The sequence below is a fragment of the Molothrus aeneus genome, chromosome 7, assembly GCF_037042795.1.
Source record: "Molothrus aeneus isolate 106 chromosome 7, BPBGC_Maene_1.0, whole genome shotgun sequence".
Lineage (NCBI taxonomy): Eukaryota > Metazoa > Chordata > Aves > Passeriformes > Icteridae > Molothrus > Molothrus aeneus.
In genome coordinates, this window is record NC_089652.1 from 37,872,376 (window position 1) to 37,888,545 (window position 16,170).

Here is a 16,170-nt window from a genome sequence, read left to right on the forward strand (position 1 = left end):
AGGAAATCAATCCATGTAGGAAACCAGGAATGAAAGGAAATCAATCCATGCAGGAAACCAGGAATGAAAGGAAATCAATCCATGCAGGTAACCAGGAATAGAGGAAACCAGGAATGAAAGGAAATCAATCCATGTAGGAAACCCTCCATGGGTCCCACAAACCAGTAAGTAAAGCAAGAACTGGAAACCAGTAAGGGAAGGAAACCAGTAACTACAACGAAGCAGGAAGTCTAGGAAAGCAGGAAAACCAAGAAATAAAGGAAACCAGTAAGAACTGGAAACCAGTAAGGAAAGGAAAGGAACCTTACAGGTAACCAGTGACTGCAACGAACCAACAAGTAAGGAAAACCAGTAAATCCAGGACACCAAGAAGTGCAGCAAACCAGTAATTGCAGCAAACCAGTAGCTTCAGCAAACCAGTAAGTAAAAGAATTCAGGAAAGCAGGAAACCAGCAAACAAAGGGAGCAAGGAGTACAGGGAAGCAGTGAGTAAAGGAAAAACCAGTAGTACAGGAAACCAGTAAGAACTGGAAAGCTGTTAGTAAGGAATACTAACAGGTACCAAAAACCAGCAGGTGCAGGAATCCAGTAAGTGCCACAAACCAGTAAGGAAAGAAACCAGCAAGTGCAGGGGACCAGTAATGTAGAAAATCAGTAAAACCAGGAGGTGTCCAGAGCCAATGGATCCATTCCCAAGGGGATGAGGTGGCTTTGGAGCCAAGACTCAGGTGCTGGAGTTCCCTCTTATTCCTCTCAATTTCTTATTTCTCTTTATTTCCATTTTTTAAAGTCCTTTTTAAGGAGAAGTTGCTGTTCCAAACATATTCCCTCTCCTTAAAAATCTCCCTTTAAATCAAGTATCTATTCCAAATGTTCACGAGGCAAATTTATCTCCCAAGTGGAGCAGGAGATTGGAAAAGTGAAGTTTGGAATTAATATTTTGACACAATGAATATGCAGCCCTTGAGGGGAACCTTCCATCATCATTAATTGCTTAGAAAGAGACTAGAAATGGCTTTTTTTTGGATTGTTTTAAAGAAATGTTTGTTCACTGAATGTTTTCCAGCCTGGAGCTGAGGGTCACGGTCATTCCTGGTAATCACCAGGTTCTGGGACCACCAGGAGCTGGAATTTCTTTGAAATTCAACAAATTCACAGTTAAAAATATTACATTGAGTTGTGCCTGCACTGCCTTTTAAAGGCTCTGGAATGGGTTGATTTGAGATGATGGAATAACAATCAAAGGATTTGGTGATGGAATAACAATGCTGGAATAACACTCTGAGGAACAAATGGCTTTTTTTGACATCCAGGGAAGTGATTTCCCACTGAAGTTTGCCACTGTAGGCAGGAATAAAAGGCACTGGAGGATTCCAGGTTTAATCCTGCCAAAATAAAGGGAAACGGGGGTTTCCAGCAAGGAAAGGACTTGTCTAAGGAATGTCAAACAAAGTGGGATTGTGGCACATTGTCAGGCTGGAAAATGGGATGAGAAAGGCAGAAAGAAGTGATTAAAACACCTGATCTATGCAGTGTGGCCTCAGTTCCCATGGAAACAGCAGCTCAGGCAGGAGCTGGGAATTAAAGCCCTGCTTGGCTGTTCCAGTGGAGCAGGAAAAGGGAATTGCAGCCTTAAAGCCCAGGGAGCAGCAGAGAAATGGGGGATTTTTAAGGCATTGGAAGTGCGTTTTTTGGACATTTTCCTGCCTTGCCGAAGAGATTTGGGCAGGATTTGATCCATCCAAGCTGGAGCAGCATCATTAGGCCATAAATGATCCACGTCCTGCCCTGGATGGCTCCTCCTGGGCTCAAATCCAAGGGAAAATGGTATAAATCAAAGGTGAGGAGCACCAGGCCTCAAAGGGCATTTCCCAAGTGGATGTTTCGTTGTTTTCTGGGACAAACTGGGAGAAAAAGAATGGAGATTTTGACAGACTTGGCATAATCATCCTGAATTCCCTCATGGCTTAACATGGAATAGTGAGAGGTGTCCCTGGCCATGGATGAGCTTTGGGGCTGTTTCCAACCCAGACCATTCCCTGACTATTTGGGAATGTGATCTGTTCACAAATTGCAATTTTCTGCACAAATCTGGCGGGTTCCAGGAAGTATTTTAAGGAATTTTCACATCTTTCCTTTTTCCAGATCAGGAATGTTGAAACCAACCAGTGCTTGGACAACATGGGCCGCAAGGAGAATGAAAAAGTGGGATTTTTCAACTGCCATGGCATGGGAGGCAACCAGGTAAATAAAACCAGGGAAAAGTGGCTTATTTGTCCAAGAATTCCTTTGGAATATTTTAAATATCTGTTTCAATTCTATTTTAGATTTTGTGTGAAAGTAATAGCAAAATAATCAATGAAAATTCCAAAATACATTCAGTTTCGAGCTGAAGGATTTTAAGAGGACTCAGCCACTTTTTTTTTCCGTTTTAGCTCCAGATTTTGGGGGAATATTGGTGCACATCCATGGGAAGTATCCCAGTGAATATATTGAATAGAATCCTGCTGTCATTTAATAATAAATTAAATATTACAGACATGAGCTTCAGGAAATGTGATCAGGAATTTGAATTTATTTTCATAAAAATGAAATGGGCATAATCCATAAACGTAGCTGAATCCATCTGTTCTGAACGTGTGCAGGAAAATAAATATCCAGGATATTCATGGAAGTTCTTTAGTGGAATTCCAATAGTGGGGGCCTGGGGAGTTTCACTTGGAGGGGCTGGAAAGGGAGTAGAAGAGTGGATGGAATTCTTGGTCTTGTGACCAACAACTCTGGGTTAATTAGAACAAAATTTGCATATTCCAGTGGATATTCAAATTAGCATGGCTGCTCCAGATGGGGTTTGGGATGTAAATTATAATTAAGGGACTTCTAAGCATATTTTAAATTAACTCTATTTTAATTAATTAGAGTTTATTATTTATGTATAGAATTTTCCAGGGGTGGTGCCAGCCTGGCACGGTCACAATTCCCTGGTAGCCCTGGTGTTCCAGACACCTGCTCCTGGCCACATTCCTGCTGGGAAAGGCTGGGATGCTCCGTGTTCCCATCCCTGATTTATCCTGAAGGTTCATTCCAGCTCCTGCCATCTCCTCCTGTCACTTCCTCCATCCTCACTGGAGCTTGGCCTCATTTCCCTGCTTTTTGGCTGGGAGAACCTTTCCCATCCCCTGAATTCTCATGGATTTCTCCAAGGGAGACCCTTTCCCTTCCCCTGAATTCCTATGGATTTCTCCAGTGGAGACCCTTTCTCTTCCCCTGAATTCCTATGGATTTCTCCAAGGGAGACCCTTTCCCTGAATTCCCGTGGATTTCTCCAGTGCAAAATCTTTCCTGAATTCCCATGGATTCCTCCAAGGGCAAACCTTCCCCTTCCCATGAATTCTGATGGATTTCTCCAATAGAGAACCTTTCCCTTCCCCTGAATTCCCATGGATTTCTCCAGGGGAAAACCTTTCCCTTCCCCTGAATTCCTATGGATTTCTCCAGTGCAAAATCCTTCCCTGAATTCCCATGGATTCCTCCAGTGGAAGACCTTTCCCTTCCCCTGAACTCCCATGGATTTCTCCAAGGGAGAACCTTTCCCTTCCCATGAATTCCCAGGGAATTCTCTAAGGGAGAATGTTCCCCTGAATTCCTGTGGATTTCTCCAGTGGAAAACCTTTCTCTTCCCCCAAATTCCCATGGATTTCTCCAAGGGAGAACCTTTCCCTGAATTCCCGTGGATTCCTCCAGGGGAAAACCTTTCCCTTCCTCTGAATTCCCATGGATTTCTCCAGGGGCAAACCTTTCCCTTCCCCTGAATTCCCACGGATTTCTCCAGTGGAGAATCTTTCCCTTCCTCTGAATTCCCATGGATTTCTCCGATGAAAGGCTCCAGCTCTCCAGCCCGGGCTCCCTCCCAGGGCTGGGCTTGGGGTTCCCAGCCCTTTCCCAGCCCTTTCCCAGCCCCCTCTGTTCCAGGTGTTTTCCTACACGGCGGACAAGGAGATCCGCACGGACGACCTGTGCCTGGACGTGTCGCGGCTCAACGGCCCCGTCCTCATGCTCAAGTGCCACCACCTGAGGGGCAACCAGCTCTGGGAGTATGATGCTGAGGTACCCCGGGCCTGGGGGGTGGCTCTGGCACAATCCCAGCATCCCTGAGGCTGGAAAAGCATTCCAGGGTCATGGTGTCTCCCAAGCTGTGCCCACCCTGTCCCCAGCCCAGAGCCCTGAGTGCCACCTCCACAATTCCTGGGACACCCCCAGGGATGGGCACTGCAAACCTCCCTGGGCAGCTGCAATCCCTGAGCCCCCTTTGCATGGGGAAATTCCTGCTGGTGTCCACTCACACAGAGGTTCCAATTCCCAGCCAGCTCCTGGGGAAATCCTCCTGGGATTCGCCCAGTTCCATCTCACTTTAAACAATTCCCATTCACAGGGATTTCCATTCACACCGAGTGCCACCTCCAGGAATTCCTGGGACACCTGCAGGGATGGGCACTGCAAACCCCCCTGGGCAGCCCCTGCCAAGGCCTGAGCCCCCTTCCTGTGGTATTTGTGGGGTTCCCCAGATGGAGGAGGAAAGAATGAATCCGACTCCGTGTTCTTAGAAGGCTAATTTATTATTTTATGTTATTTATATTTATGTTATTTATGTAATTTATATTATATAAAGGAATACTATACTAAAACTGTACAAAACTACACTAAAGAATGCAGAAAGGATACAGACAGAAGGCTGAAAAGATAATAATGGAAACTGGTGACTCTCTCCAGAGCCCTGACACAGCTGGGCCATAATTGGCCAATAAATAAAAACAATTCACATGGAACCAAGGAAACAATGACCATTTGGTAGACAGTGTCCAACCCACATTCCAAAGCAGCAAAACACAGGAGAAGCAAATCAGATAATTATTGTTTTCATTTTTTCTCCGAGGCTTCTCAGCTTTCCAGGAGAAAATCGGGGGCAAAGAGATTTTTCCAGAAAATGTGACAGTGTCACCCTTTCCATGGGGAAATTCCTGCTGGTGTCCACCCTGAGGCTGGAAAAGCCCTCCCAGGTCATCAGGTCCAAGCTGTGCCCCATCCCCACCTTGTCCCCAGCCCAGCTACATCCAGGAATTCCTTGGGCACCTCCACCCTTCCTGCATGGAAGGCTGGAATTCTTCCAATAAAATGCACACAGGGAATGTGCTGGTTTTTCCCTTAAACTGAGCAGAATTTCCCAGGAATTGTGTAAATCCCAGCTCGGCCATGAGGTGGAGCTCCTAAAACAGGAATACTCCATGGTTTTATGGCCTCTCCAAGGACTGGCTGCTTGTTCTCCTGGAAAACATCCCATTGCATTCCCTGTCCCTGGATTTACTGAGCAAAGCTTTTTATTGCCAATTTTCCTTGGAATATTCAGGTTTCAGCTGCCCATTTTCCCTTTCATTTCATTATTGCCATTATTATATATTTGTTAGTGTATTATTAACCTCCAAACATTCCTAATATCCAGGACTTTTTTCCCAAGAAAACAACCAGTTGTGATATTCCAATTTTTTCTTCCAAGAGAAGCAATTACAGGATATTTCCTGAATCCCTTGTATTCATTAATTTAATTTTCCAGTGGAATTGCACTGATTTTTCCTTACTTTGCTTATTTAGGCATTGCATGGAGGGATTTTGAGTGGTTTTTAGGAATTTTTAGGAATTCTGGCTTGGCAATGGACAACATGGCCACAGCTGGACATGGAATAATCCTAAAAAGGGGTTTCTCTGACGGATTTTCATGGAATTTTCTATGTTTTCCTGCTACTATTTTTATAATTTTCTAATTTAATTTGTGGTATTTAAATACTGAATAGATTCCAGGCTCCCACACCTGGTGATTCCCATTGTGACATCTGGAGAAACCTCTGGATGTGGAGAAGGATGAGATCCTGGGACGTGACATGCACGAAGGGATCCAGGGAAAAAATGAAGTTGGAAATGTGTCACAGCTGATGGGAAAGGAGTTTAATTCCTTGTGGATGGGTGGTGATGTCAGGGTTTGTTCCTGAAAAGCTCCTCAGCGTTTATTCCTGACAGATCCCTCAGGGTTTATTCCAAGGCTGCCAGAGCTCCAGGAGTGTTTGGACAAGGCTCTCAGGGACAGGATGGGCTTGTTGGGATATCCTGGCAGGCCCAAGGTTTGGATCAGTGATCCCTGTGGATCCCTCCCCACTCAGAATTCCATGATTTTTTTTCCTGGATAATTGCCACTGTTTGTCCCCAGTTGCGGTGTCGCTGCAAAGTTGTGGGATTTCCATCCAGGGAGAGCTGAGGGGCTGCACAAAAAATGTTCCTTGGATCACTGACTCTGCTTTCCTCCTGCCTTCCCTTCCCTCAGTATTTTGGGAAATGGGAGTATAGCTTTGAGGTAAGTCTGGTGCAATCCCTGTGCCAAATCCCAATCCCTGGAATAGCTCCTGTAGCAGTGCCCCTCAGAGCTTCTCCATAGCTGCTGCTCCAACATTCCAGAGCTTCCCTCTCCCTGAGCCAGCCTGGGAGAGCTGGGAATGTTCCCCTGGAGAAGGGAAGGATGCAGGAAAACCTCAGAGCCCCTGGCAGGGCCTGAAGGGGCTCCAGGAGAGCTGGAGAGGGACTGGGGACAAGGGATGGAGGGACAGGAGCCAGGGAATGGCTCCCAGTGCCAGAGGGCAGGGATGGGTGGGACATTGGGAATTGGGAATTCCTGGCTGGGCTGGGGCTGCCCCTGGATCCCTGGAGGTGTCCCAGGCCAGGCTGGACACTGGGGTTTGGAGCAGCCATGGCAGGGGTGGATGGGATGGGATTTAAGGTCTTTCCACCCCAAACCATCCCATGAATCCACGTACCAAGAAAAGCCTGCTCAGATTCCCACACTGATGTTTATCCCCATGTGAGGGAATCTGCCACCTTTGGATATTTCATATCCTGTGAACAGCAGAGAGAGAATTCCGAGTCCTGTACTGATGGACCTGTGCTCTCCCTGGAGGGACTGATGGACAGGAGGGAACAGGGAGTGCTGTCCCTGCCCGTGACTCCAAGTGACATTTTAGGGACACTGGGCTCTGGTATTTTTAGTGGCTCCTTTATCTTCATGTCACTTTTTCCATTCCCAAGCCAAAAACATGGAAAAGGAGCAGGGGAGGGATGTGGGAAGAGCATTCCACCTCAATGGTGGGGTGACAGTGGGGAGAATTTAGGGAAGTGTAAGCTCCCCTTCATCTCACCCCACCTGGAATTGGCACTGGAAAGGAACAGCTGGAATTGTGGGGAAAAAAACCAAAAAAAACCCACAAAAACAAACCCTCATCAATGTTTAATGAATTCTGGTTTTAACTGGGTAATTCCCAAATGGGGTTTAGGGTGGTTTCTGCAGGAAAAACCCCATCTGTGCCCAGATTTTTCCAGTGGGGAATCACAGCCATCCAAGGGGCTGGAGAGGCAGGATTGAGAGCTGCGTTCCAACATGGATCTTGGGAATGGGCTGAAGAGCAGGGAGCAAATTTTGGGATATTTGTGCAGAACAAAACCCATCTCTGCCTGGATCTTCCCAATGGGGAATTGCAGCAATCCAAGGTTAGGGAGAACAGGACTGGGAGCCACAATCCACTCTGGACCATGGGAATGCTCTCAAAAGCAAGGTGGAAGTTTTGGGATATTTCTGCTAGGAAAACCCCATCTCTGCCTGGATCTTCCCAGCAGGGAATTGCAGCAATCCAAGGGTAGGGAGAAGGGGATTGGGAGCCACAATCTGGATCATGGGAATGCTCTCAAAAGCATGGTGGAAGTTTTGGGATATTTCTGCTAGGAAAACCCCATCTATGCCTGGGTCTTCCCAGTAGGGAGTAGTCCCAATCCAAGGGGTTGGAGGAGCAGGACTGGGATCCACAATCTGGTCTGGATCATGGGAATGCTCTCAAGAGCAAGGTGGAAGTTTTGGGATATTTTTATCCAATAGAAAATTGGATAGAAATATCCCAAATATGTGGATCTGTGGATTGCAAGAGGATCTTGTCAGCAGGGAATTGCAGCAATCCAAGGGTAGGGAGAATGAGCTACAGTGCACTCTGGATCATGGGAATGCTCTCAAGAGCAAGGTGGAAGTTTGGGGATATTGCTAGGAAAATGCCATCTGTGGATTTTCCCAATGGGGAATAGCAGCAATCCAAGGGCAGGGAGAAGGGGATTGGGAGCCACAGTCTGGATCATGGGAACGCTCTCCAGAGCAGGGAGGAGATTTTGTGTGCGATTCAACCCCAGCCCACGAATTCCCCTCCGCCCATCCCCGCCTGTCCCCGGCGCGTTCCCATCCCGCTCTCCGTGAACAATTCCCGGTTTTCCGCGCCGCTCCCGCTTTTCCAGAGGCGCACGTTCCTGCACATCATCACGCAGTCGTGCCTGACGCTGGGCAGGGTGGAGGACGGCTCCCAGGGCCCCACGGTGGAGGCCTGCGACGGGAGCGCCCTGCAGACCTGGAGCCTCAGGAATTACTCCCGCCTGGAAGTCTTTAGGAAGGTTTACTCCAGCCCCACTGATTACTTCCTGTAGGGCCGTCGGGACTGGGAGGAGAGCTGGGATGTGGTAAGGAATTGCCAGGGAATCCTCCTGCTCCGGGCTCTGCTGGAGGAGCCCGGTGGAGTTTCTGTCTTGTTTTAGTTTTGGGTGGAATTTTTTGTACTTTTGAAAATTTTTTTTTTTTTTGGCGGTTTCGCCGCTGTTCGTTTTTCATGGAATTCATAGATCTTCATGGAGTGTTTCAGGGAATTTTACGAGAATTTTTGAAACGCTTTTTCACACAGTTTTCATCGTTCCGTGCAATTTTCCATGGAATTTTCCATTAAATTTTCATGGATCTTTTGTAGAATTTTCATATAATTTTCTAACACTTTTTTCATATAATTGTCGTACAGTTATTTCATAGAATTTTCATACAGTTATTTCACAGAATTTTCTTACAGTTATTTCACAGAATTTTCATACAGTTATTTCACAGAATTTTTCATGGAGTTTTCATAGAATGTTGATATAATTTTTTGTAGAATTTTAATACAATTTTGATAGAATTTTCATAAAAATCTAATCTTTTTCCAATAGAATTTTCATATAATTTAATATAATTTTTCATATCAATTTTTTCCTATAAAACAAGACAGAAGAGGATTTTATAGCTGTATGATAGAAAAGATGTTTAGTGTTAGCTCTTGTAGTTTTTAATAGTTATTAGTTACTAGTAATTATTAGTCTTAGTTATTGTTAGTTTTAATTGATTTTGGATGAATTAGACTCCCTTGATCTCTTGCTGTCACCATGATTGTTCCAATCTGCAGGAGCTGAAGATTTGGTTCCTATTCCAGGACATAAAACTAATTCCAGTTGCAAAATATTTTCTCAAAAAGGTTCCACTTTTCCCAGGATTATCCACAGACTTTTCGTAGAATTTTCCTAGAATTTGGTTTTTTAATAGATTTTTTTTTCCCTGTACTTTTCATTGAGTTCTTCCCATTCAGTGGAGTAGCACAAGGAGATGGGTGGTAGGAAAACCAAATTCCTTGTTGGAATTTCCCACCAGTTTAGTTGGAACACTAGAAAAAAGTCTTTCTTTATATCTATATATATTTAATTTTTTATATATATGTGTATTTATTTTTTAATTTTTTATTTCTAGATAAAATTAAAATATATAGAATTTATATATATATTATTTACACTCATAAACGCCCATATGTTTATTCTGTAATATATAAGCATAACGCTGTATTTTTCATTATATAGAAATATTATAAATAATGAACATAAATGGTGTTTATGAGCCCTGAGAGCATCAGACTCTTGTGAAAATAATTCCTGATTTTCCTTCAGTTAGGAGTATTATTGTTTTATTTTATTTTAATTTATATTTTATATTATTGGGTGCTATATTATTAGTATATTATTTTGTATATCACATCTTTTATATTATTCTAGATTACATTATTTAATCTATTTTTAGTCCCTTTAATTTTGTATTCTATACTATTTTTTATATTTGGTTATATTGTACATAACATATAGTAATCTATATTATTTAATATATTATTTTTATATTCTTTATAATCTTATATGTTATATTAATTTATATTATTTTATAATATTTTTCTATAATTTATTTAATTTATATAATTTTTTTTAATATTCTATCAATATTTATCCTCCTGGGTGAGCCCAAGGCCTCAAGCGTCTCCCACCATTCCAGCCCCTCTATCCCTGAGGAGATCCCAAGGTTTGACATCAGCCTGGGCTGTTTGGGATGAATTTTGGGATTAATTCCTCCTTTCCTGAGAGCTCTGGGATTTTCCTGCCCATCCTGGTTTTTCCCTGTTTGTTCCCTTGCCATAAAATCAAGCTCTGCTCCAGTGGATGATCTGCAGACAGGATTTCCACCCTGAAGTTCCCCATTCCCAGGGTTCTTGGCAGAGCTGGGAATGTTCCCCTGGAGAAGGGAAGGCTCCAGGCAGAGCTCAGAGCCCCTGGCAGGGCCTGAAGGGGCTCCAGGAGAGCTGGAGAGGGACTGGGGACAAGGGATGGAGGGACAGGAGCCAGGGAATGGCTCCCAGTGCCAGAGGGCAGGGATGGATGGGACACTGGGAATTGGGAATTCCCAGCTGGGAGGGTGGGGAAGCCCTGGCACAATCCCAGGGGATGGTGGTGGGAACGCTCCCAGCTCAGCTGGGACTGAACCTCTCTGGTGTTACTTAAGGACAGAATTTCCTGTTTAACTTCCTGGGATTTCTCTGGGAATTTGTTCTCCCTGTGGAAAAGGTGGTGTTTTATTCCCTCCAATTCGTTTTGTGCCTTCCTAATTCTCCCAATCCCACAGAAATGGGGTGGGATCAGAGGAGGTGTCCCAAGAAGGAAACAGCAGCATTTCCGTGGAATACTGAGCAAATACATTTCCATCAGCAGCAAAAAATTCCTGCTGTGGTCCCAAACATTCCACATATCCATGGCTGTGGAGACCAAACTCCTCCATCCAGCAGCTGTGTCCTGGATATACAAGATTTCCTTGGAATTCCCTTCCCTTTGCTGAGGGGTTTGTTGGTTCAGCAGAGGGAGAAGCAGGGTGCTGGGGCTGTCCTGGAGCTCCAGCAGATCTGCTCCAGTGACCAAACCTGGCCTGGAATGCCATGAAATTGCAATTTCCCAGGGGTGGAATTCTGTGGTGGTGTTCACAGGGGTCCCAGGATGAGGGAAGAGACGAGAATCTGACTCCGTGTTTCAGAAGGCTGATTGATTATTTTATGATATATTAAAATGATATATTAAAACTATACTAAAAGGATAGAAGAAAGGATTTCATCAGAAAGCTGGCAAGGAAAGGAATGGAAAGATAATAAAATCTTGTGACTGACCAGAGAGTCTGAGACAGCTGGGCTGTGATTGGCCATTAATTAGAAACAACCACATGAGCCCAATCCCAGATTCACCTCTTGCACTCCACAGCAGCAGATAATTTTGTTTTTCTTTTCCTCTGAGGCCTCTCAGCTTCTCAGGAGAAAAATCCCGGCAAAGGGATTTTTCAGAAAACATGGCGGCTGCAGAATTCCAGTGGGACGCTGTGTTTTCAGCAGGAATTCTCTGTCCCCCCTCTTGCAGAAGCTCACCCTGAGGCACCTGAACAGCAACCAGTGCCTGGCGGAGCCGTCGGACGAGGACCGGCTGGTGCCCACCGTGCGCGACTGCGGCGGCGGCCGCGCCCAGCAGTGGCTGCTGCGCAACATGACCCTGCCGGCGTGATTCCCACCGCATCCCGCCGCTCCCGGCAGGGCCCGGCCCGCTCCCGGCCCCGGCAGAGTCACCGGGGGGCTCCTGGGGCCGCCCTGCCCTTGGGACTCTCCAGGGGATCCAGGATCTGCTGGGGCCGACGGCAGCGGGCTCCAGGCCCCAGAGGCTGGCCCTGGAGAAGCTGGGATAGGGAGGTGTCACTGTCACTCCAGAGATTCCAGAGCCAGCAGCTGACCTTGGAGAAGGTGGAGTAGGGAGGTGTCACTGTCACTGCAGAGATTCCAGAGGTATCAGCTGACCTGGGAGGAGTTGGGATAGGGAGGCGTTGCTGTTACTCCAGAGATTCCAGAGAAATCATCTGACCTTGGAGAAGCTGGGACAGGGAGACGTTGCTGTCTCTCCAGAGGCATCATCTCACCTTGGAGAAGGTGGGATAGGGAGGTGTCACTGTCACTGCAGAGATTCCAGAGACATCATCTGACCCTGGAGAAGTCGGGATAGGGAGGTTTTGCTGTCACTCCAGAGATTCCAGAGACATCATCTGAGCTTGGAGAAGTCGGGATAGGGAGGTTTTGCTGTCACTCCACCGGCACCAGTTGACCTTGGAGAAGGTGGGGTATGGAGACATTGCTGTCACTCCAGAGATTCCAGAGGCACCTTGGAGAAGGTGGGATATGGAGGCGTTGCTGTTACTCCAGAGGCATCATCTGACCTTGGAGAAGTTGGGATAGGGAGGTGTCACTGTCACTCCAGAGATTCCAGAGCCAGCAGCTGACCTTGGAGAAGTCAGGATAGGGAGGTTTTGCTGTCACTCCACAGGCACCAGTTGACCTTGGAGAAGGTGGGATATGGAGGTGTCACTGTCCCACGTCACCACGGAGAGGTGGCCCAGCCTGAGGGCCCTGTGGCACCAGCTGGCACTGGGAGCCATCCGGGGAGGTGTGGTCCGAGCTGCTGGGATGTGCTGGGCTCTCCTGGAGGAAATCCTGGGGGATCTCGGGTGTTCTCTCGTGCCCAGTGGGATTTGACAGCACCAGAGCTTCCTGGGTTGTGCTGGGATAAAACCGGACCCAGCGTTGGGAAAACCAGGCCAAGAGTGCACCTCAGCAGGAATTCCAAGAGATGAGGCCGCAGGAGACACGCGGATGCCGAGGGGAAGGAGTGACACCCGTGGGACCTCAGGGTGGCATGGGGGGAGCTGTCCCCTCCTTCCATGGGAATGGAGCTGGACCTGGGGCTCGGGGGACACCTGGAAGGACCAAAACTGAGACCTCTGGAGCTCGGAGGGTCTCCATCCCTCCATCCCAACACATCCATGAGTCCCTGCATCCCAGCTCTGTCCCTGGATCCGCTCCCAGCTCTGCCTCCAGGCGTTCCCTGGAATCACAGGGGCTCCTTTCTGGTTTCAGGGATTTGGGGGCTCAGTCCTTGCGTGGGTGTGGCTGTTCCCAATGTTCCCAAAGCGCTGCTGGCCCTCAGAAGCTGCTCCCTGCTGGCATGTGGGCACAGGGACATTCCTGTGGGAGCCACCCCAAATGCGGCTGTGGCCCTCTGGGCTGGGATTTTGGGAATTCTCACTGCCCAGAGGGTTCAGGAGACTGAAATCCCAGGGATCCCAGCACGGGTAAGTGGGGAAATGTTTCCCAGGATTTCCCTCACAATTCCCCAAAAATCTCTGTAAATGCACTGGGTCATTAAAAATGCTGGTATTTTCTGTATCTGCTCTGCTGGTTCTGGATTCATCTGGGGTTTATGGATGGTGTAAATGACAGAGGAGATTTGCTGGACACTGAGCATTAAAGGGGAAGCAGGAAGGGAGTTCAGCTGGGACAGGGATTGCTGGGCATCCACGGAGCTGGAATATCCTGGATTAACTTGTATTGGGGTTCATCTCCAGCCTCCTGCTCATCCTCCAAAAATACAAAATGTGGTTTAAAAGTTCCCCCAGAAAAGGCGGAGGATTTGTTCTGCTTTGTAAAAAGAGCAGGAAAACGTCAGGATGAAGTTTAAACAGGAATTTCCATGCAGGAGAAGAGGAATCCGTTATTTGTTTCACCTCCTTCCCGAGGGCTTTGGCCACAGCGCAGCCCTGGGTGGGTTCTGGGGTGGGAAGGAGGAGGTGGGGAACGTGCTGGGGACAGGGACAGGGCGCTGTCACCTCCCTGTGGAGCACCCCTGGCTCCAGAGGGGGACAGCTCCACACTCCCAACAAACGCTGCCCTGTCCCTTCCCAAGGCTCCTTGACATCAGAGCCGGAGCTGTTTACAAAACCAGGATTTTATAAATAGAATTTCTATATTAATACATAATTCTGTAATTCATCCTACACTGCTGCAGTGCCCTTCAATCAACCAAATCACAAAAGGACTAATTAACGACTCATTTAATGAGATTCCCCACATCCAGAGTTGCTTCCTTGTCCAAAAACCATGGAAAAACCCCAACTAAAATCCCTTTTCTCAGTAATTCCCTGCTCCAGGTTGTCCCTGCAGGTGTCTGGGGGGTTGGAGCTGCAGGTGACACCAAACCCTGGTGCGGCCCAGCCTCCCCTGCCGGTAATTAAAGCCTTTAGAGGTAATTAACTGTTCCTGTTAATGATGGGCTGCAGAGCCTGGGAATGAATCACCCAATAATCCCTTTGGGAGGGATGAATGCAGGCATGGAGGTATTTCCCCCTTTTTTTTGGAATTTCTCAGAAATGTTAATAATTAGGATTGACAGAAAATTACAGAGAGGGAACCAACCTCCATCTCATTTCCCTGGAAATCTGATTTATCCCCTTTTTTTTTTTTTTTTGGCATTTATTTAAGGGATTTAGGGATTCATCCAGAGGGATATTAGGATATTTTTTTAGGTCAGGAATATCCTGGTACTGGTGCCATGACTGCCTGCTCCAACTCCCATTTCAAACTGGAAATGATTTTTCCAAGGAAAACCAGCAGGATCTGCCCTCAAATCCACATCCAAGCAGTGGGATTGGCAGAGACAGGTTTGGGAATGTATCTGTTCATTCAGGGGACACATCATGAATTTCATAATTTCATTTGTCATCATCCCCACATATGCTAAAGCCTGGGAAAGCCTCCAGGTGCTGAAATCAGGGAATTGCAGGTAAGAAATGGAATTTCAGGGAAAGGAGCCCCAGAGGGAACTCCTGCCCAGGTGAGTTTAAATGGATCCAAACACAAACCTCGGGCCTGGGATGGGGAAGCTGGGATGGCAGCAGGCAGGGGAAGGTTGGGTTTGTGGGATAATCGGCACAGGGAGGACGTGGAGCTGCTGGAGAGTCCAGAGGAGCCATGGGGCCAGGCTGGGAGAGCTGGGAATGTTCCCCTGGAGAGGAGAAGGATCCAGGCAGAGCTCAGAGCCCCTGGCAGGGCCTGAAGGGGCTCCAGGAGAGCTGGAGAGGGACTGGGGACAAGGGATGGAGGGACAGGAGCCAGGGAATGGCTCCCAGTGCCAGAGGGCAGGGATGGGTGGGACATTGGGAATTGGGAATTCCTGGCTGGGCTGGGATTGCCAGAGCAGCTGGGGCTGCCCCTGGATCCCTGGCAGTGCCCAAGGCCAGGCTGGAGCAGCCGGGGATGGTGGAAATGTCCCTGCCATGGCAGGATCAGCTGGGAATTGCATCATTCCAGGGGAACAGCTCTGCCAGGGCTGCCTGGAGCAGCCTCCTGTCCCCAGGACCCTCTGGGTGACGCTGTTCCATGTCCACCACTCCTTTCCCACTGCCACTATTCCCTCATCCCACCCTGGCTGGCAGAACATGCTGGCAATGCTGGGAATCTGCTCATGCCCCTAAAAGCAAGGAGGATTTTAATTGCAGTAATTACAGGGAATGGCTCCCCTTGGATTGTCACTGTCACATTGGGATGGATCACAGGGAATCTTTGCCCAATTCCAGCTCAGGGAGAGGCCTCTGGGAAAACAGGAGGGATGGAGGAAGGAGAAATAGGAGAGGGGAAGCTGGCAGGGCTGCTGGATCTGTGAGCCAGGAGGGTTCTGGCAGCATGGCCAGAGTTTGGGATGAATTCCATGCAAAATTTCCTTTAATTGGGTGGGAAAATTAACAGGCATTGTGTCAATCACAGGAAAAAAGGCTGGGGAACAGGAGAAGTTGGGAATAGAAAACAGAAAAGTGAGAAACTAAATTAATTTTCTGGCAAAAAAAAAAAAAGCTGGAATAGAAATGCAGTGGCCAGAAAAAATCCTTGGGAATCTGTTCTGAGGAAGGTGAAGGGATAATGGTTAAAAAATGAGGTGTGGCTGGGCTTTATCCCATGGTCAAAGCTGCTGATCCAAGTTTTTTCTGGAGCTGCTGGCAGCAGTTCTGGAGCAGGAGTGGGTGAGGAGGACCCTTGGATCCAGCCTGGCCCTTTGGAGCATCAGCAGCCCCCTTCC

At 47.4% G+C, this 16,170-nt stretch overlaps 1 protein-coding gene across 2 annotated transcripts in view; it reads left to right on the forward strand.

Annotated features, from left to right (window-relative positions):
* Positions 1-13,487, forward strand: part of GALNT13 (polypeptide N-acetylgalactosaminyltransferase 13) — a 53,225-nt gene extending 39,738 nt beyond the window's left edge. For both annotated transcript variants that reach the window (XM_066553278.1, XM_066553279.1), the window contains exons 11-13: positions 2,146-2,244; positions 3,973-4,107; positions 11,641-13,487. In XM_066553278.1, coding sequence (XP_066409375.1) covers positions 2,146-2,244; positions 3,973-4,107; positions 11,641-11,781 — 375 coding nt within the window. In that variant the 3' untranslated portion in view covers positions 11,782-13,487. The remainder of the gene's footprint in view (positions 1-2,145; positions 2,245-3,972; positions 4,108-11,640) is intronic.
* Positions 13,488-16,170: the final 2,683 nt, after the last annotated feature.